This window comes from Osmerus eperlanus, chromosome 5, assembly GCF_963692335.1.
Source record: "Osmerus eperlanus chromosome 5, fOsmEpe2.1, whole genome shotgun sequence".
In the NCBI taxonomy this organism is placed as follows: domain Eukaryota; kingdom Metazoa; phylum Chordata; class Actinopteri; order Osmeriformes; family Osmeridae; genus Osmerus; species Osmerus eperlanus.
In genome coordinates, this window is record NC_085022.1 from 3,278,101 (window position 1) to 3,300,084 (window position 21,984).

General features: G+C 42.9%; 4 protein-coding genes across 7 annotated transcripts; 1 reads left to right on the top strand and 3 right to left on the bottom strand.

The window, feature by feature from the left end:
* Positions 1 to 174: 174 nt before the first annotated feature.
* Positions 175 to 9,148, bottom strand: fnbp4 (formin binding protein 4). 4 transcript variants are annotated; one of them, XM_062461098.1, is made up of 17 exons: positions 9,025 to 9,148; positions 7,670 to 7,753; positions 7,408 to 7,535; positions 6,712 to 6,892; positions 6,414 to 6,561; positions 6,163 to 6,268; positions 5,611 to 5,961; positions 5,307 to 5,499; positions 4,649 to 4,767; positions 4,441 to 4,545; positions 4,087 to 4,220; positions 2,945 to 3,117; positions 2,447 to 2,727; positions 2,126 to 2,249; positions 1,812 to 2,005; positions 1,471 to 1,631; positions 175 to 1,247 (listed from the first exon to the last, which is right to left on the bottom strand). In XM_062461098.1, the coding sequence occupies exons 1-17, from the start codon at positions 9,110 to 9,112 to the stop codon at positions 1,154 to 1,156; spliced, it is 2,664 nt and encodes an 887-aa protein (XP_062317082.1). In that variant the 5' UTR covers positions 9,113 to 9,148; the 3' UTR covers positions 175 to 1,153. The 4 variants fall into 4 exon arrangements, with proteins under 4 accessions (XP_062317082.1, XP_062317079.1, XP_062317078.1 ...); XM_062461095.1 differs by having other exon boundaries at positions 1,471 to 1,628; positions 8,989 to 9,148; XM_062461094.1 differs by having other exon boundaries at positions 8,989 to 9,148.
* Positions 9,149 to 13,269: 4,121 nt separating this feature from the next.
* On the bottom strand, positions 13,270 to 13,806 carry LOC134020610 (keratin-associated protein 19-2-like). The gene is made up of 2 exons (XM_062460766.1): positions 13,789 to 13,806; positions 13,270 to 13,725 (listed from the first exon to the last, which is right to left on the bottom strand). The coding sequence occupies exons 1-2, from the start codon at positions 13,804 to 13,806 to the stop codon at positions 13,270 to 13,272; spliced, it is 474 nt and encodes a 157-aa protein (XP_062316750.1).
* LOC134020828 (zona pellucida sperm-binding protein 4-like) lies at positions 13,644 to 16,203 on the top strand. Its single transcript, XM_062461103.1, has 8 exons — positions 13,644 to 13,985; positions 14,074 to 14,261; positions 14,392 to 14,489; positions 14,971 to 15,128; positions 15,218 to 15,410; positions 15,553 to 15,703; positions 15,787 to 15,859; positions 16,006 to 16,203. Exons 1-8 carry the CDS (start codon positions 13,805 to 13,807, stop codon positions 16,116 to 16,118), a joined length of 1,155 nt encoding a protein of 384 aa, XP_062317087.1. The 5' UTR covers positions 13,644 to 13,804; the 3' UTR covers positions 16,119 to 16,203.
* A 2,299-nt stretch (positions 16,204 to 18,502) lies between these two features.
* tmem263 (transmembrane protein 263) lies at positions 18,503 to 21,952 on the bottom strand. Its single transcript, XM_062461112.1, has 3 exons — positions 21,802 to 21,952; positions 20,235 to 20,299; positions 18,503 to 20,119 (listed from the first exon to the last, which is right to left on the bottom strand). The coding sequence occupies exons 2-3, from the start codon at positions 20,293 to 20,295 to the stop codon at positions 19,818 to 19,820; spliced, it is 363 nt and encodes a 120-aa protein (XP_062317096.1). The 5' UTR covers positions 20,296 to 20,299; positions 21,802 to 21,952; the 3' UTR covers positions 18,503 to 19,817.
* Between the last annotated feature and the right edge of the window lie 32 nt (positions 21,953 to 21,984).

Below are 21,984 nucleotides of genomic sequence, written 5' to 3' on the forward strand. Positions count from 1 at the left end.
CCATGGAGTCCATTCTCTTTGGTGTGTTTAAGAACCTACGTTGAACGTCTTCAGTGAAGGGACCCGCAATTTGTCCTCATAGATTATTCAATGTGTGCGAGTGTCTTATGTGTCAGCATACATTTGAACAACAAATGTCAAATTATATGACTTTCAATAACAAAAAAATACAAATCAAGTTCAAAAAGTTTTACTTTTTTACAAAATATACAATGAAGTCGTCATTCCCTTCCCTCCCAAACACATAATGAACACCAGGATCACACATTGTACTAAGACTTCCAGCTGTACAAAGCAGCTAAACAGACATCAGAAAATGGACCATCCCTCTACACAAAACCAAGTCTCTGTTGTTGATTATGTGATTGTTGACAAATTACAAAATGACCAGCACAGATTAATGTTAAAGCCATTGGCACATCAGTATTGGGGACGCCTTATCATGCAACTGGAGAAGAGAACATCACATAAAATAAACTGCACTAAAGAAAATGGCAGACAAAATAACCAATTGTTTAACAGATATCTTGGTCAGTTCACCTGTCTTCAGTAGAGTATTAAAATGTTGAGAAAAGCAAAGCAATGATAGGGTCCCACCACTGGTTTTTAACCAAATCAAATGGACTTCTACAACATCTATACTTTACTGAGAACAAAATAGGATATGCAATGCAATCACATAAGGGTAATGGAAACACAGATATCATCTTCTGCACTCAATGAAAGGTCCTACTTCTGTAAAGCACAGGTCTTACAGCAATGTTAAAAGTTAATAAGAAAATGTCACCTTGTATTTTGAAAATGTATGGGAGGTACAGATTTGCTATCTAGCTTTCGATAGACCTCCCTATTTCGAACCCGTCTAATTATTAAACTGTTGGCAGAGAGGGTACATATTAGGTTCAGGGTGGTGGATAAAGGTTTGGTAGGTACAGGAACCTCATAAAAGAGTGGGTTTGCTAGTCAATAAGTGTTTACAAGATCATTCGAACTAATCCAATGAATTTGCTGCAGAAAACACGATAAGAGTCTAAAGTCCCCTATTCTAGTTGCCCACTGATCATTGTCCATTGTATGAAATGGGGATGGCAACATTTTAAGGAGTCAGGTGTGTGTGTGCGTGTGCGTGTGTGTGCGTGCGTGTATAAAGACATTATTTGCTCTTCATCATTTTCCTCTTCTTCAGCATTCTTTCCCTCCAGTCTTCTGGAAGCGCCTCAAAGTTAGCATTCCTCCCAGCTTTCCCTCTGTAGGAACAGATAAACATTAAAAAACATCTTATGACATCGTCTACCATGAAAAGGACCTTTTGAAACAGAATATACACATGGCCTGGGCAATCCTACTAGAATTAACCAAGAAGCACATTTCAAAGATGATGGCCAAATGAGTTTGACCATCTGGTCACGGACTACAAGGCAAAGTAGATTTCTTCTAGACTGGGTCAGTGTCTGCGTTCCCATGTCTTACGTGACGAGCTGCTGCTGCTTCCATTCCTCAATGCCCCTCTTGTTCAACTGATCTCTGTCCTCATCACTGGAGCTGCTCTTCTCCTCCTCGTCCAACTCCTTCTGGATGCTCTGCCACTTCTGCACCAGCGATGGCATCTTGGTCTTACTCTTCTTCGACGACTGCACCCAGGAACAGGGGATGGCAGACAGATGGATAAGGGGAGGCGATGTTTAGAGTGATTTAGTGGTGATATGATTCAATGCTTGATGTGTGGCCTTATACATCAGAGACTTGCCTGAAATGTTGTCACTTAGCAACAGCCAACTTGAACTAAACTACCACATTAAATAGACCCCCACCTTATCCTTCTTTAGCTTCTTGGTCTTGTCTGTGGGCACCATTTTGGCTCCAGGGGGGTCTGAGGGAGGCTGGGAGGTGGGCAATGGGGGCTGAGTAGGGGGTGGAGGGAGAGGCGGTGCAAGAGTTTCAGCCGGCAGGGAAGGGGCAGCCACTACAGGCACACCCCAGTATGCACTTCCACACATTACAGGGGCTGAGGAAACAAACAGGAACAACGTTACAACTCCAGGTCCCCAATGACTACAGTTTGAGACTGTGCTGTAAAAGGATTGACAGGCAAAACCCATCTTTCAGTCAGTCTGTCCGTCCTCACCTGCACTGGCAGTTTGGGTGTATAGGATTGGGCTACTGCCTATGGTTACTGCCTTGGAAGATTGCCCAGCTCCAGCAGCCTTGCGTTTATGACCCTTACCCAAGGAAACTGAGGACTCAACATTCTGTTCACAAAAGGAAGACAGACGCATTAGAAATATAGTTTGTAGCTTAATTGGTAGAACATGGTCACAAAGCAAAGGGTCAGGGCCATCCATTGCTGCACACACTGGCTGAGTGGAGCATCTTCTAATCAGGATATCCTATTACATTAAAAAAAAGCACTGAGCAGAGGACATGTTTGATGAAACAGGCATCCTACCTTGGTGCTGGAAGAGCCAGGGGGTAAGGGAGGCCTTAGACTGCCATCCTCCTCTGTTCCCGGTGCTGGGGGCTCTCCCTCTTCATCCTCCATCTCTACCTCCATGATCTCGCCATCGTCACTGTCTGGAGGAGGGGGAGGTGGGGGAGGCGACTCAGGGGGAGGAGGCGGTGGTGGGGGGTAGTCTGAAGGGGGAGGGGGCTGGTCAGGGGGAAGGGGGGGTTGAGGTGCAGACCAGAGGACAGGCTCAGGGGGGGGCATGGGGGCTAAGGTGGAGGAACCTTTAAAATAAACAAACATACAAAAGGTTTAGTTAGTCTACTTCCATTAATGTTCATGAATATTGATTATAACTGTTCTATGCAAGTCTCTCATTAGAATATAAGTGGTTCAGTTCAGGTCTGTGAAGGTTCTCATTACTGAAGAGGCAAGGTAATTATGATCAATGAAAAAATGGTTCTGGATCATTAGGTCCAGTTGAGGGAGCTGACGACTGACCTGCTATCCCACCCGACGGTGCGACGGCTGGGGGCGCTGGCTCCCCGTCACTGGTAGCCCTGGGCTGTGGGGTCTGGCTGCCTTTCTGGTCCTCCTCCTCTGTCTCCTTGTTTGGGAAGTCCCACTGGGAGGTGCTGGTGCGGTCATTCACGTAAAAGTAGCGCCTGTGCTCCCTAGAAAGTGGGACAACAGAGATAGAAGACAGAATCTCAATTGCTGAGCTGGCATCTGGCTGCATCGCATGGTCCCCTGATCAGGTGAGATAAGGGAGAGGGGGAGCCTGCTGCCCTGAGGGCAGGAGAGGGCCAATGTTAGGCTGGACAGTTAGATTAGCCATCCAGGGAAGGGGCCAGATTGGAGAAGGGTTTGGGGACATGTATAGGGAACCCACCTTATCAAAATCAAATAAACCAAAAACAATCAGCTTGGGTACTGTAAAGTTGATCAACAGCAGCGTTCAGAAATGAGGACATTTTGGTTGTCATAACAAAATACTCACATAGATTCTGATAACCATCCCCCCCAAACATGTGTTGATGCCAAAGAGAGAGCATCATTATCCACAACAACCAAACCAGGAAAGTAATTCCATCAAGCACTCAAAGTTCTTACACCAGAAATATTCAAATAATGTTTCACAATCAAGGAAAAAAATAACAGGAAACAGGAAATAGAGTTGGTCTGACCTGCTGGGTCCCCGTCAACGCTCCGTCTTCGCTTTTATTCACGCCTGTGACACTCCACGTTTCCGGGGCGTCACTCTGTGTCAATCATTCGCCCAACATTGCATTCTGGGGGCTGTAGTCCTGTAAAGTGCAAAGCTCTCGCACGCGACCACCTTCCTAGAGCTACCATACCCCTTTCCACTGACTGGACCCCATAACAGTCTACAGAGTCTGGGCTAGGAGTACAGGACAGGGGTCCTCTGTCTCTCTGGCCTGTGTGGCTGCTTCCTTAACCGGGTACAGTGACAGCAGGGCATCACAGAGACCTCAACAGTCTGTTTGGGTCTTTTTCCCGCTTGCATTGGTAAACATCTCCCCATATCATGTTACAAAAGGCTGTGACCCCAGGACTGAGGGGGGTCACCGTCAGATGGGGGGAGGGAGGAGTTAGAGTTGTGAAAGGTAAGGAGCGCGTACCTGTCCCAGTGGCAGGACCAGCCTTTAGGGGCGGCGTTAAGTTCGTAATGTTTTATGTGCTCGGCGGCTTCCTGCAGCCTGCGACGGAGATAGATCCCGTTCAGAGCTCCTTCACGCCAGTCGGCGATCCGCATCTGAGAGTGACGGGAGAGAGACAAAGACAAATCTTTAGATTTTTGGGGTGAAAGATGAGACAAGAAGGTGGGAGAGATGTGTGCAAAAGATTAAACAGAACAATTATGAGTTGGGGTGGATGAAAAAAGCTACTAGAAAACCTTTAGAATTTGACATTCAAAATATAAATGTGGGATAACAGGTTGGTTACAAGTTGAGCCATCAGTATAGTCCTCTCACCTCAGTCTGTAACAGAAGCAGTTGAAAGTTGGAGATGGCCTTCCTGTTGATGCCCAAGAACTCCATCTTGCTGGTTAAAGTGTTGGCTAGTTCTCCAATCTGAAACTGAGCATACAATAACATTTGAATTTTAGCACTTACCGATAGATTAATTGGAAATGTAATTTGGAATGTTCCAACAATTAACATTTTCAAACTGCAGCTGTACCTTGAGCTCAGGAGTTTCCACCTCCTCTTTAGGAGTTGCCTTCGACACGGCTTCCTCCTCCCCCCTGGCTGCCTCCTGTTCATCTGTCTCCCCGGCCTTCTCTAGGGCTTTGGAATGTGCTGAGGGCCACACAAAGAACAGTTACCACAGGTTCAGAAGGCTTTAGGGAGGTGGTTTGTTGACCCTACCCTAGGACAGATATCTATCGATGCCTGCATTAATGGCCAATTACTTAATACTGTTATTTATTTAACCCTTGTGCTGCCTTCGGGTCACAATATCTTTTAACCTTTGCACTGTGGGGGGTGTGAGACAGCCCGACGGTTAAAAGAAAATGCTTCACTTTATTTTTGTATGAGGTAAAGTTGTCGCAACACGTGGGGGGCTCACAATGACTGAAGGGTCACCATGACCCGAATATAACACAAGAGTTAATACTGTATACTTAGAAACAATACTTAGTGCAAGAACCATAACAAGAGCTCTTTCTTTAATTTTATGAATATGAAAGCTAATTTGTGATTCAGGTTGAATTTGTAAAATACATACGGTATATTCAATACAATATACGGCATAATGTGCCATAAGACAAACATTTTCAAATGGAATTCAAATAATTTCATGAACATTGTGCATTTGACCCAGATCTGGTTCTCACTTGTCTCAGGTTTGTCCTGTGTGTCCGACTCCCTGCTGTTTGATTCGGGGCTAGCTGTGCGCAGGAAGGACGTCTTCCACCGAGCTTTCTTCTGGAGTAGGCAACGGGGGCCAGAGGGCTCTTGACTGGTCTCCGAACACGGGCTTGACCCCCCTCCACTGCCGTCCCCCTCCTCCAGCGCACGCAGCTCAGCCTAAGTGTCAGAGCGAAGAGGAGACAGTCAACTCTAACAATACGACCACAGTGTATTAGTGTACAGAACATTGTTTGAAATTCAGAACTCAACAGATTTTTATATACTCGCCTTCTTCCTCTCCAAAGCCAGCTCCAGTTCCATGGTATCTTCCTCAGGCTCCTCCTCCTCTGCATCAGAGTTGTCCTGTGATTGATTCCCGCTGCGCTGTTCTCTTTGACTGAGGCTAAAGGGGGTGTCCAGGTCACGGAGGGGGGCAGCAGGGGACCCTGGGTGGCATACCCGCTCTCCGTCAGACTCCAGGCTGTTCTCCTTGTCATCTAGCCCCCCCAACAACCTCTTTCTCCAAATATCCTCCTCCTCCTTCACCTCAGAAGGGATGAGAGGAGCAAGCAGGGTTGCAGCCACACCACGATGCTCTTCTTCTTTGCTAGTCAGTGCCACAACACTCTCCATCACCTCCTGCAAGGAACAACATTTGAATAATTTAAGTAAATTGAGGTTGTTCAATTGAAGACGATTGTATAACCCTAAGCAGACTTAGAGAATAGAGTGTTAAAGGTTTTACTATAGTGGTCCTGATCTTTTTATTTATCGGTAACATGGGTCAGCATGCCAAAAGGTGTCAGAATAATGCAGGCACAACATCCACATTAAACTTGCCTTCTTCTTTGTCTCCCTTTTGGATGGCAGGACACTGATGGTGGATGTGTTTTGCTCAGAGTAATACCCTGCAGACTGGGATGTACCATTCCCATTGACAGTTGTGCTACAAAAAGAAAGGAAATGTCATCCAATTTGAGTTTCCAGGGGCTTTCATATCCCAGTTTTCCAACATCCATATGAAAGTCAGATACACATCACTTTTATGTGACCCCATAATAATAATAATTTAGAAACAGGTAGCACCACACCTGTCTGCATAGTGCTGGAGGCCCTGCACCTGGTCAGCAAGGTAGTGAGGTAGCTCCCAGGCAACCTCATTGGTCAAAGTGTTCCAGTAGTAGTAGCAACCAGTATTCTCATCCCAGACCTCCTGCCAGTCCCCCATATCAACCCCAACTGCAAACAGGGCACACAAAGTTAGTATGTAATCACCAACCATGTGTTCCTGTTCCAAATGCCAAACAGTCTATTCGGTGGTATCGATGAGAGCTGAAAGGTCAGCAATGATGATGATATGACAAAGGTTGTATATATAAAAAAAATCACCTCCAGCTAATGAACACTGAGTGTTATACTGAAACTCAGCCCCAGTACTGTTCTGCTCTGCTGCACTGTCTGTGCCAGGCTGCTGGGCCTTGGGCTCAGGCCGTGGAGGGGTAGGAGCTGGGGCCTGTGGGTCTGCAGAAGGTTCCTCTGAACCTGGCTGTGTGGTGATGGCATCGATTTCCTGCCAGATTAAACAATAGACAAAACTGTAACAGCTATTACTGGTTATAACTTATTTTTATGGCTGATTAAATTACACTTTTGTAGAAACAAGATTTTTGAAAATGTTTATAAAAACATCTTAAAAGCAAACATGATTATTATTTTTTTAAACCTATGTTAATCAGTGGGTTTAGTTAGTTTTAGATGCGTTCTAACTTGATGTGACGTAAGGCAGCGTCAGTGACTAAATCACTTTCATTACCTTGTTGTCTTCTTTACCAATTTATTCCCATGAGAGCAAAATCTGTATGTTATTTGAAATGTTATTTTGTGGCCTCCAATGTACATCAATCCTTAAAAATATATATTTTTAAATCTACCCCAACATTTTTATTTGTGTGTTGATAAGTAATAAGGCATTTTTATGGAAGGATATGATTTTGTTCCATTCCTAAGAATGAGTGCAATATATTGTAATAATCAACATTACATGTGACAGACTTGGGTCAGGGGTTCCTAAAGTCTCATACTTACAGCCATAAAGTTAGCAAGCGTGCTGTCAATGTCCGTTGACTGGTTGTGTTGAGATCTCCCAATTGTGGGTTGATAATCAGTGTCCTCATCATCACTGTCCTCATAGGCACCTAGGAGGGACAAGCCCTCTAAAAACAAATAAAATGGCTGAGGTAGTGTAATGTGCTCTGATCTTACACTCTTACGCTCTTCCTCTCATAATAAGGTGTCAATCCAAGGCCACATAAACCCAAAATCGAGTGCATACATGATGTGATCTCACCTGTGGCCTTCACTGCGGGGGTCCTCATATTTGTAGTTTCTTCTCCTATTAATTTATGCCCATCACAATTAGCCTCTTGCTCCTCTGCAAAACACAATAGTCTGTCAAGCTATATCAATTATACAACCAGTAGCTTAACAATACAGGAAGTTAGCCAGGAAGTCTAAAAGGTATGAAAGAGGTTGGTGTGATGGAATGGCTAACTGAATTGAATAACATCGTTAATAATTCATCTTTAACAACTAATTATATCTACAATTTAAAATGTAAAAGCTATTCTCAAGTTATCACGACACAAATTAAGACAAGTGATTTAAAAATATCAACAAGCTAGTGTCATTTTTTCTTGCAGCACATGACGTTTCTTTATACTACAATCAGATTTCTCGTACAGCATCTCGACAAACCTAGCGTGGCGACTGACCGTGGCCAAGTTAGTTTAAAGTTTGATATTGAATATTCGACATTCAACCGCATTTGAGGATCCATCTGCAGTGCAGTTGTGTATTCATAAAATTCTAAAGCTTCCCGTATAAAAAGTCAAAATCATACTAAACCAAGTGTCAGAAAGCGTACACCAGGGTCAATCCCTGGCAATCAGTTATTTATATAAAACGAATTATAATTACTGTAACATAAAGAAAAATCGACAATGACCGAAAAGCCATCAAACAATTCCTTGCCGCAGATTAACCCTCCTGCTGTGCTGTACACTTTCAACACACTTTGTTGAGTACGGACATTATGTGAGAAGCAATTGATTTTGCAGACTGTCCCTTATATGCGGTTGAATGTCGAATATATTGAACGTAAAACTAACTTTACCGGCCCTTGCCTCGGTCAGCAACCGTTCGTCTTCGACTTCTAGAATTTCAAAGAAAAATTATAGTTTTTCTTTGTAATTTGTAGCTATATCAGCTGATTCTGATGCATAACAAACGTGGTCTACGTTTCTATAACAAGCTAGCTAGCTATCTAACTTCTCAATAGGACAAAGTTGAAGTTGGGTTCTACCCGTTCACTGAACGGGCAAGGCAAAATAGCATGTGCTAGACTAGTCTACAGACTTTTGACTTTGTAACTCAGCTAGTCTACCCTAATATTTTCAATCGAAGTAGCTAAACTGCATGCTACTGTGTGCTTGCAATGTAGCATGCTAGCTAGACAAGACAGATCAGAAAATGGGCCCAATGCTGAAGGCGCATGATAGCTAATGTTATTGTTAGCTTGTTGCACACTCGAGTCGAGTTCCAGCTAGAGCTAACGCTACACAAATATATTTATACTGTAGCAAGCTCTAACGTCATCCTTATTATTACCGTCTGATCCTGAACCTAAAGCTTCTCCTCTAGTACCTCCGACAGTCCCACTACGAAGGCCAGGCGGTGAGAGCTGAAGTATTGTTCTACGTCCTCCTGTTCCGGGGCGAGTTTTCTTTCCCATCCCTGTAGCGGGGATCGCGGCTGTACCCTGCCGACGGAAGGATCCATCAGGCATCTTATTTCCGGTTGGTTGTTTCAAAAATATTTAAAAATAAAAGTCAAAAGACAAAACGTTTATTTTTCTTTTTTTTATGCCACGTTTCCCAACAGAACGACAATATAAAGTGGATATATTTTCAGTAGACATAAGGGAATTTTGTTATATAAATTAGTGTTACTGATGTCAACTGCCAGCACATTGCAAATGTACAGGCGCTGTATAGTGAATTAGGCCTACAATTATGACAACTGGCTCAACTATTGTGCATGCAATGATTTTTGTTATTAACTAAATGTTTAGATGTTTGTGGTGGTAAGACAATTTAACAGAGAACCAATATAGTAGATTGGCCATTAGACTATAATTTATGTGGAGGTTGAACAAGTACTTCAGAGATGACAGAGAATTTAAATTGTGATCTGACAAATATACGTACCAAAACCACTGAGACGACCTGTCCTCACCAGCTGCATCACGGGCACTGCACTATCTATCTATAATTACAGAAATATGTGTGTCACCGACATCATTATGGGCACTGTGCCCTCTATAATTCCATGAATCTGTGTGTGCCACCAATTTTATCACGGGCATTATGCAGTATCTATAGTTCAATGAATCTTTATTTGTGTGTTTCACTGACATCTTAATAAACAACTGTATCACGGGCACTGTGCACTAGTTGATTCAATGTTAAGACTAAACAAAAAGATGTATTTGGTTGTACATTTTCTACATTTTATATTTAAAGACTGCAGACACTTATCACATCTTATCTTTTAAGATATGTTTATTGTCAGTGGTGGATTAAGGTGGTCACGGGCCCCAAGGCTAATCTTTGTGCCCCCCCCCCCCCCCCCCAACCCACAGCATATATAACAGCATAATGACGGTTTATCAATGATTCAAGCAACATAATTCATAGATCGGCATAGTTCTCCTCTGGACATGACCATGGGACATAATCAGGGCCGTAATCATAATATATATTGGGGGGGACACATCCCTAGCCTGGTCCTAACCACACTCTCGTACATTTCATTTGTACAGAGTCTGACCTCGCTCCATTGACAAGCGTTGACTTCCTTGTAGGCGGGTACCCTGTTAAAGTTTAAAACTATTGGATCTGCCCAGAGCCACTCTGATCTGCCATAACCAATTGCTAGCGTTAGCCTTAGCCAATTCCTTCACCACTACTGTAACAGAGCTAGCTGCCATAGATGGAAAATCAAACTTTTCCCGAACCCCGTGGGGAGGAGGGCCACAACATCATGTCCACCAACAAAACTCAGCAAAACTTGTTCTTGCTCCGGCTTTAGTTTATAGATATTCGGCAGTGTTGCCACAACGGACCGAATGGCTTTGCTCGCATCTTTCTCCGCTGCCATTACGGAACTACAACACAAACTAGCGCACAACATCAACGTCATCGTTCTCAGCCACTCCCTCTGTTCGCTGATTCGCTGGTAGAAAATCAACCGGAGACATCTGACTTACGTACCTCATGGCCAGACCTAGTACAGAAGCAAAATCAAAATTGAGCGGAGGTACGTAGGAGGGCAGAGCCAGGCAAACCCCCCCCCCCCCCCCATATTCAAATCTGGTCAAAATGTCCCCCCCCAATATATTGATATAAAAATTTAAATAAAATATAAATGTGCTACGCTACGACAGGCAACCACGCACGCTGTCCAAAATGATCATAAATGTTTTTATCATATTCATAACTAAACTTAAAAGGTTTTCAGGGGGGCCCTCAGACTCCCCAGCACATTTCCTACCCCCCCAATGTGGACTCCATGACTACAGCCTTTGTCATAATAGCAGGGTATAGATCAAACATTGTTTATTGTATTCAGAACATTCAAAACAGAATAAAAGTAATACAAATTTGAAATCATTAGTTGTAAACTTTAATCATTGTTAATTGATCAGTGTTTAATGACAGACCTCTTCAAGTGTCATGATCAAAAATATGATCAAGAGCCTCACATACAGTATTTCAGTTGGTCATTGTGCTTCCAAAGAATGTATTGTGAGCAATGCCTCAAAAAAATGTAATATACAAAATCTGCTAGAAAAGATATGTACATTGTTGGAACTATGTCGAGATTGTTCGTGAAAATGCCAACAGGTGTGTGTGTCCAGAGAGGGAAAGATTATATTAGGGAAAAGTTCCAACAGTTTGTGGGGAAAATATTGAGGAAAGGTTCCTGTGTGTGAAAGATTCTATTTGGGAACGGTTCCTGTGGGGGTTGCCATGGAAGCCAAGAATGGGAGTGAAGTATGTGGGTGTGCTCAAACACAGGACAAGAAGTGTGTCCATCTGATAAAAGGGCATGTGCCTGAACTCAATTTTAAACACTAATTGTAGTCTCCCCCAATAAGTTAAATGAAACTTTTGTATGGAAATCATCCAAATGTATTTTGTGTGTTCAGATGGCCTATAAGGACAAAGTCATAAAACCTCATGACAATCAGTTAATCAACTAAATTTTTCAGAGGGAAAACTTGTTAATTGGTCAACACAACAGGAGGGTTAAAATGTCTTCCTCCTTGATCTTCTGGGAAAGTAAAGTCGTTAGTAATAAGGCTAATGAAAACCAAATTACGTAGATCCTCACTTTCAATTGACATCAGAGACATTTTGTTCGAGATTTTTTAGAAAATCTTGGTCGGGATGGTATACGACGCAACGGTAAAACTAGAATAAGCCATCTAATGGAATGGAACTCTTGCTGAAGTAAGCGAGACTTTAACAAAAAAAACCTGGGTTTTCCTTAATCTACGTTGATGGAACACCCCCCTGGGCCTCCAGCCAGTGCATTAATACAGCCAGTGCATTAATACAGCCAGTGCATTAATCCGCGTTTGTTTATTGTATGCACCTTCCCACCAAAGTAAAGTCCTTGTTTGTGTACACTTACTTGGCGATTAATCTTGATTCTGATCTGATTCTGATTAAATATAGATAGGTCTGTCCACCAACTTGACCCAGTCTTAAATTGTCAGGGCGTAAACTCAACTGTTTACAGTACAAGTATTAGTGACACGTTTGTTGTTTTGGCTCTGTACATGAACTTAAAAGTACAGACTGTCAGACTTAGTTTGAGGGTATTTGCGAATGACCCTTTTGATTACTTAAGTTAAGTTACATAATGTTAAACTGTCCAATGTAAATACAATATTAATGTTTCATAGTGCATATCTATTAACCAGAAGCACCCAACTCCCCCTCATGGCATCTCATTAGCTGTAAAATGTTTAAGGTGAAACATTTTTCATTTCAATGTGTCTCAAAGATAATTTTTATTTGGCCCTTAATTCCTTAATACTTGCTATATCAGACAGTTGATGACTTGTAGTGTGACTTACTTTAGTTAACTAGTAGCCTAGTTCTGTCCTGTCCCAGAGCAGTTGAGAGCAGGGTCAATGCTTTGCATTTCAATGTGTTGTAATCTGAATTCATCTGTAGACTACACTTTATCTAATTTACTCTATTATCTACATGGCTCATACATGTAAATGATCTAAAATAGAATCTGACAATCTGACAATTGACCTCAGAGTTATTGTTTAATTTCAAATCTAATGTTCTGGAGTACTGTACAAAACTACAGTATACAGATAGTACAGTATGATTTCATCGATATAATAGATTATGTAAACATTGTTATGTTCAGGATGATGGATTTAAAATGTCTTAAATGGTGGTTTAGCTCTATTAAACCATTATTAAAAAGTGTGATAGCAATTCTAAGAAACGATGATGTAATGACATATGTAACTAGAACACACAGTGTCACAGTGCACTAGAAAAATAAACATTTACTAACAAACAAACATTCAGGTCACTTAGACATTAAGATAAGTAAAAAGAATCAACAGGCCATCAGTGGCTACTCGACTGATCACTTGGACGGATAGAGTAGGTGTTTAACCAATCAGGTTCACATCATCTGGAGGCGGGACAAATTCTAGCCCTGTATATAAGTGGGACCAGGAGCAGCATGGGACTCATGGATTTGAACAGTCTCTTTTTGCTGTGAAACCATGATGATTCACTGTTGCACCACCTGTTTGGTGGGGGTGGTCCTGCTAGGAGTTTTGAGTGACGCTCAAGGTACCTGGGAAAAGACGATCCAGAAGCCCGCCTGGCCTCCGACCCAGAGGCCCGTCTGGCCGATGCCTTCGTACCCAACCCAGAGGCCCATCTGGCCGAAGCCTTCGTACCCAACCCAGAGGCCCGTCTGGCCGAAGCCTTCGTACCCAACGCAAAGGCCCGTCTGGCCGAAGCCTTCGTACCCAACCCAGAGGCCCGTCTGGCCGAAGCCTTCGTACCCAACGCAAAGGCCCGTCTGGCCGAAGCCTTCGTACCCAACCCAGAGGCCCGTCTGGCCGAAGCCTTCGTACCCAACCCAGAGGCCCGTCTGGCCGAAGCCTTCGTACCCAACCCAGAAGCCCGTCTGGCCGAAGCCTTCGTACCCAACCCAGAGGCCCGTCTGGCCGAAGCCTTCGTACCCAACCCAGAGGCCCGTCTGGCCGAAGCCTTCGTACCCAACCCAGAAGCCCGTCTGGCCGAAGCCTTCGTACCCAACCCAGAGGCCCGTCTGGCCGAAGCAGCCTTCTTACCCAACCCAGTGGCCTGCTACCATGTCGCCTGTGTTTGCAACATTGTCGTCGATCATTGGTGTCCAGAATCCTCAGACACCTCCAAACTGTGATGTAGAACAAAGTGTCAAGATAACATGTGGATCTGGCATAACCTCTGCAGCCGGTTGTACAGCCATAAACTGCTGCTTTGATGGCCAGAGATGCTTCTATGGCAAATTAGGTGAGTGCTTTGGACCATGTAATATCTACTCCTTGAGGTCAATATCTATGGCATGGTTTTCACTGTAGTGTTTGTTGTTCTTCATCAGTGACTGTACAGGCCACCAAAGACGGTCAGATTGTGGTGGTGGTGTCCAAAGAGGCCACTCTTCCAACTTTGGACCTAACCTCGGTTCGTCTTCGGAATGATGCAGACCCGCAATGCAGACCCATTGCCTTTAACTCTGTCTTTATAGTCTTCCAGTTCGCTGTCACAGCTTGTGGAACCTCCGTAATGGTAAGATAAACTGGTGTTGCAAAAATTTTTATCTCTGAAAATGGATCGACTACTCTATTTCATAGTTTATTAGAGGAGCCTGCACTACATTTTGGTACTTTGGTAAATTGCATGATTTTGTTTCTTGTAGGAAGGAACTGATTTCATAGTCTATGAGAACAGCATGGAGTCTTCTTATGATGTCAGCTTTGGACCTCTGGGATACATTACAAGGGACAGCTACTTCAAGTAGGTGCAGATGAGCCATTTACAGTGACTTTCTTTGGTGTCAAACAGATCACTAAATGATCTAAGCCAAGTTTGATACCATTATAATTTCATCTTTACACGATGTTGAGGTTTACAAAATAATGAACATTATTTAGTCATAACTGTGGACCTCCTGATTTAGCTGCCCAGTCCATAACTTTGTGGATTTTGGCAAGTATACAAAGTGTGTTAAGAGGTTACAACAGTCGCTAACTGTAGAATGCCTAGAATATTAGTTCCTCAAAAATAATTACACATCTATAGCTTTTAGTTTCCAGAAAATATTTCAGTTTGCAAATTTAGAATGACTAAACTATAATTGTGTAAAAAAACATTTTAACATAATTTTACTATCTGTAAGTTGCCAGGTTAAAATTGTGAGTTTAATGTGGTTTCACCTCACTTTACTTGACTAAAATGTAATTCTCAAATTGGCTGAATTGAACTGCCTTCTTTTCAGGCTGGCATTCCAGATCAGATACACGGGGATGTCCGTACAAACTCTGACTGTCGAGATATTGGACAAAAACAACCCCCTGGACGTTTATGGTGAAGGACCCCTTAATCTCGAACTCAGACTGGCAAATGGCCAGTGCACAGTGAAGGGCTGTAGTGATGGTGAGTTGCTTCAAGAGTCTGTCTTGACAGTATTCCAGAGCTGCTTGTGTCCTGATGAGAAAAGTAACCCAAACTCTCCTCCCCAACAGAAAACATGTACTACTCCTCATATTACGGCATGGCAGACTATCCCATTACCAAGGTGCTGCGGGATCCCGTGTACGTGGAGGTGCGTGTTAAGGATAAGACAGACAGCAGTGTGGTGCTGATCCTGAACCGCTGCTGGGCCACCAACAGCCCCACGCCTCACAGCATGCCCCAGTGGGACCTCCTGGTTGGCGGGTAACTACTCCACCGTACACCTCTTACTAAACTTACCGCAATGTGCATCGTGGAACTGTCCTCTGGTGTCAGGCGTTCTGCATTGTCACCGACTATGGTTATGTTGTCCGTTCATCTCACACCCTTTCTCCTCCTCTAAAAGCTGTCCAAACCCGAATGACAACAAGTACCTGACCACTTTGGTTCAAGTGGGCAGCTCTCCCAACGTCCAATTCCCCTCACACTACAAACGCTTCGTTGTCAAGATGTTCACCTTTATCGACCAGTCAACTAGGCTTCCTATGACTAATCAGGTAATCCGTGCCAGAGCATAACTATGTCTCCCTGCCCTTGATGTTCTGCTGGTCACCATTCTAACATGATGCTTTGTCCCCAGGTGTTCTTCCACTGCTCCGCCACAGTGTGCCACTCTTCTGTCGCCAACTGCGCGCAGTCATGCCTCAGGAAAAGTATGTGGATTTGCATCAATTCCAATTATACAGCATTATTCCAGTTGGATAACTGATTAGTGTCTGAAGCTCTAGAAGAATGTGTCAGCCATCAAATTGTATGTGAAGCTGAGTTCTGACTATCCCTTTGCTTGTCTGTTCTCCAGGGAGAGATGTATCTGAGGAACCCAGGACTGACGACCCCAGGGCGTCCACAGGAGTGGTGGTTTCCAGTGGAGCAGTGATCCTGACAGAGGGCTCTATTGAACAGCTCGAGTAATCCTTTCCTGCTCTGATACATGTAGTAACTTCTGAACCCTGCATGTATCTTTCTTGAAAGAAATACAAAAGAGTTGTGACCTACATTAATGGCTTATTGTCTTGCTTTCTCCATATATGTTGTCTGGGAATAGAATTCATGATACATATTTCTTGTTTTAAGATATACAGTTAGGTCCATAAATATTTGGACATTGACACAATTTTCATCATTTTGGCTCTGTATACCACCACAATGGATTTGAAATGAAACAATCAAGATGTGCTTTAAGTGCAGACTTTCAGCTTTAATTTTTCACATTTACATCCAAATCAGGTGAACGGTGTAGGAATTACAATACATTTTATATGTGGCCCCCCCCTTTTTAACCCTCGTGCTGCCTTCGGGTCACATGACCCAAAGGTTCATAACGAACCATCGTTGTGTTTACCCAATTTTACCCAATACAAAAACAAATAAAAATAATTTTCTTTTAACCTTCGCAATGTGGGGGGTCTGAGACAGCCCAACGGTTAAAAGAAAATGCTTCACTTTGTTTTTGTATGCGGTAAAGTTGTCGCAATACGACGGTGGGTCACACGGCTGATGGGTCAGAACCACCCGAAGATAACACAAGGGTTAAGGGACCAAAAGTAATTGGACAATTGGCTGCTCAGCTGTTCCATGGCCAGGTGTATGTTATTCCCTCATGGGAGTTCGTTATTTCATTGACAAGGAGCAGATAAAAGGTCTAGAGTTCATTTCAAGTATGGTATTTGTGTTTGGAATCTGTTGCTGTCAACTCTCAATATGAAGTCCAAAGAGCTGTCACCATCAGTGAAGCAAGCCATCGTTAGGCTGAAAAATCAAAACAAACCTATCAGAGAGATAGCAAAAACATTAGGTGTGGCTCAATCAACTGTTTGGTACATTCTTAAAAAGAAAGAACGCACTGGTGAGCTCAGCAACACCAAAAGACCCGGAAGACCACGGAAAACAACTGTGGTGGATGACAGAAGAATTCTTTCCCTGGTGAAGAAAAACCCCTTCACAACAGTTGGCCAGATCAAGAACACTCTCCAGGAGGTAGGCGTATCTGTGTCAAAGTCAAAAATTAAGAGAAGACTTCACCAGAGTAAATACAGAGGGTTCACCACAAGATGTAAACCATTGGTGAGTCTCAAAAACAGGAAGACCAGATTAGAGTTTGCCAAAAAACATCTAAAAGAGCCTGTACAGTTCTGGAACAACATCCTATGGACAGATGAGACCAAGATCAACTTGTACCAGAATGATGGGAAGAGAAGAGTATGGAGAAGGGAAGGAACTGCTCATGATCCAAAGCATACCACCTCATCAGTGAAGCATGGTGGAGGTAGTGTTATGGCATGGGCATGTATGGCTGCCAATGGAACTGGTTCCCTTGTATTTATCGATGATGTGACTGCTGACAAAAGCAGTAGGATGAATTCTGAAGTGTTTCTGGCAATATTATCTGCTCAGATTCAGCCAAATACTTCAGAACTCATAGGACGGCGCTTCACAGTGCAGATGGACAATTACCCGAAGCATACTGCGAAAGCAACCAAAGAGTTTTTTAAGGCAAAGAAGTGGAATGTTCTGCAATGGCCAAGTCAATCACCTGACCTAAATCCAATTGAGCATGCATTTCACTTGCTAAAGACAAAACTGAAGGGAAAATGCCCCAAGAACAAGCAGGAACTGAAGACAGTTGCAGTAGAGGCCTGGCAGAGCATCACCAGGGACGAAACCCAGCGTCTGGTGATGTCTATGGGTTCCAGACTTCAGGCTGTCATTGACTGCAAAGGATTTGCAACCAAGTATTAAAAGTGACAATTAGATTATGATTATGTTAGTTTGTCCAATTATTTTTGGTCCCTTAAAAAGGGGGGGGCCACATATAAAATGTGTTGTCATTCCTACACCGTTCACCTGATTTGGATGTAAATACCCTGAAATTAAAGCTGAAAGTCTGCACTTAAAGCACATCTTGATTGTTTCATTTCAAATCCATTGTGGTGGTATACAGAGCCAAAATGATGAAAATTGTGTCAATGTTCAAATATTTATGGACCTAACTGTATAAAGTATAATTAATTGTGGGGTTCTTGGAAGGGCTTTTCGGAGCAGCCAAGAAGCTGCTGGATGTCAGAGAGTTAGGAAATGAAGAGTGGTAAAGGGGACAAAAGTAGAAACACACAAGTTGACGATAGCTGTACTTATGGTCTACTGGTCCCAGGTTTATGTTCATGAGCATCAGGTGTGTGGTCATAGGATGGCGTATGCTCTTCTCCTACCAAACTTAAATCTTACTATATATTTTTTGTACACTTTGGGCAGAGTAACATAGTAACCATGACAGTATCAGACATAAGTAACAATAGTTGGGACAGCTAACGTATGTTTATTGCAGTCCTTAACAAATGTGGTATTTGAATGAATTAGATTGAACACTTACAATTGGTAGCGCAGTGTACAGGAATCCATCTGATAATACCCAAGTGACTCACTGTGGTAGAAATTCTGGAGGATCAATGCGTAATAAAAACTAGATTACTAGTTAACTAGATTAGATATAATTAAAATACGTCTTTATTATCGAACAAACAATTGAACACAGAAACAACCATCTTAACACACAAACAGACAATACACAAAACCATCTGGCCATAAATCAGATGGGATCAGAAGTACTGCAAGCCCCAACAACGTCTCACAGGTTCTGATGCCTAACCTATCTTCAGCTTTGATATTTAAAGGAGTGTCCCCCACAATGGACTGATCACCATCTCAGGTGACCAACCTCATGTCTGGTTCCCTCCATGTCTCCACAATGGTTACTGTCTTCATTAAGGTCAGAGGTGTCATCTGCTTGCTAACTCTTCCCCTGCATAGATCAACCAGCCTGTCCTCCTGACCAAGAAAACACATTCCACAAGTGATGGCACAGTATATCACTAACTTCAACAAACCTTATAATAAAATACATTGAAGCAATAGATGGTTAAAGATTACTTTTCTAAACCTAATAGAATATATGAAACAATTTCATCACACTCACAGGACATAAAATAGATGATTTCAACTGTCAATAAAGTTGTAAGGACCACACAATTGAAAACATTTCTGTGCCTCTGTAGCTCACCACATAGATGCAGGTCAATTTACAAAATAATAAGTAAAAGCTTTTTAACTTAGTAACTTTCTCAAAGAAACAACAATTTGAATGTAATAGTATAATTGAAGATCAAACTTCAGATTTCCAGCGTGACACATCTCCTCTTCAATCTAACACTGCATTCCTGTGGCTCCAACTCTAAACCTCATTTGAAACCAGGCATAATTTACTGGTCGTTATAGACCAGCATGTGGTGGTCAGAATTTCACCATCAAGTCACAGATAACCACTTAGACTGTGAATATACCATCTCCTCCAAGGGCTGAGTCTACCCTCCAGGAGCTGGCGAATGGAATGAGCAGTGGCCTGCAACACAATCAGTCCTTTTGTATAACGTACCAACCTCAAACATCAGTTAGAGCTCCAACTTATTAAGTCATTGTGAATTACAGACAGGTGGTTGGTAGTGCCTGCAGTACTGGGTAAGAAGACCCATAAAGCAAACTTCACTGTCCGTCCAGTTGCCTTTTCACTTCAGAAGAACACAGACAGAGCAGCAGACATAATGATTATTCGCCCCCTTAGTCTGACTTGTCCTTCTTGTTGGCCCCTCTTCCAAAGGGTACCTTGCTGGCCACAGCTGAGCCAATCGCGCTGACCCCCCCAGCCACAGCGCACACACTCCCTTTGACCAACCCCACTCCCACTCCGGGTACAGAGGCCACGGAGGTGACCGCCGTCTTGGTCAAATCCAGACTCTTCCCTCCAATCCAGGCCACACCGCCCACTGTGGCCCCCACGGCCCCCCTGGTGGCACTGAAGAGGCCTCCTGCCACCCTGGACAGCATGCCTGGCTGGGCTGCGGGGTGGCCTTTATTAGTGTCTACACAGAGGGAGAAAAAGGGAGGGAGATATGCACGTAACATATCACTGTCAATTAACATCCTATGGAGAAGCCCATGGGTATACTGTGTGTTTAAGAGTGAGACTGGGCTAACCAGCTGGCGGTTCATCTAAAAGGTATGCAGGAGAATCGTCCACAGGTCCGTCTTGGCTCATCTCTCTAGAGAAGGGAAGGGCAGAACAAACAAGTTACACCCGATGACAACAGATCACTTTCGTAACTCAACTTTCCGAGTCGAGTTTGAGAAAACAAGAAACAGGATTACCTGAGGTTGGGTGTGCTCGTTTTCTGACGGACCAAAACTAGGCGGACCCGTTGGTCAAACACTGAGAATTTAGAGGTCAGCAAGGGCTGTTTTGTTTTCACAACTAAGATAGACCTTACAATGCATTCTATTTTCTGTTGTCAACTGAGTACATTCAAAAACATATGACTTACAGCAAACTAAATGTTCTGATAATCAGGGACCAGGACTGACCAGAACTCTAGCTGTAACACACTGCCTAAATACAGAAGACTAGCTATTTCTCAAGAAATAGCTAATAGAATTTTTTTTAATGACATTCAGTCTCAAGTCATAATTACACATGGCTGTGTTGCACAACAACAGTTTAAACTGGTTAACGCATCCTACATGACTCACTTGTTCACAAGTGTACTTGTGGCAGGTGACAAAGACCTCACAATCAAGTCGCTTTACAGGAAGTGCTGTTCCATCTTATGCAAACTTTGCTCTCCACATGGCTCTGCATGTTGCCTCATATCAAGGATACACCATATCCCACATCATCCGGTTCAAGCTGACATATTTAAGCCTATGTCAAGAAGGAAGCATCTTGGCTGTGAGACTTGAATTTATTTAAGTTAAATACACTTTATTAATCCCGAAGGAAATTACATTTGAATTTAACCATATAAATTAAAATAGATGTCTAATGTTAAAAACAACCAATATCTCAGAATGAACCCACACCAACCTACATCCGACCTAACAAATAGTGACCCAATACTAGAAGCTTTGTATCATATTTAGCCTAGATTATTGTAAATATCACTGAATTCATTTCCAAGTCCATCAAGTAGTTTAAAGTACGTTAAATGCAAAGTTACTAGCTACTGACGTGGCACATGACTTAGGCTACTTAAGTCATGTGCCTTTTTTGACATACCTACATCTCAAACAGAATTCTGTTTGAGATGTAGGTATGTCAAAAAAGATGTATGCCTAGAACAAAGTCAGGGCAGATATGAAGCTAATTGTGAAACTAGCTAACTTACATTGTTTAAACTGATTAACACTAGCTAATGTAGGCCTAGTTGATACATCAAAGCAAACAAGAAGTCATGTTGTTACCTACAGTACCAACTCGCTCAGAAACGCAATCCTGAATCATCTTTGGCTCTACGCTTTCCTGGAAATAACACATTCAAAACTGAATGTCACTTGTATCCAGCTAAATGTTGAAAGGGCCGAAGAACAGCTAACGCCAGGCTATCTTTGCCATTATTTGAGGTCATATCACTTGTAATGTCGTTATAGCCTAGCTAGCTTACACTTGAATTGGAGAAAAATGTCATACTATTTTCCTATTCCATTGATTAACTTATAAAATAAATCAATCGATAGGGTTGTAAAATAAATAGTGTTTTTGTATGCTTACCTCGATGTCACAAGCCAAATTTACCAGAGAAACGAATCTTACGTGAACTATACTGTCGCCAGCATGCAACGCGAAAAAGCAACTTTTAAGGCTGCATTCGATTCCAGAAAGTTGTCTCCTCTCCTACCTCTTGTTCACTTCACGCTCCAGTTGCAACTATCTTGCAGACCAGACACACGTGGG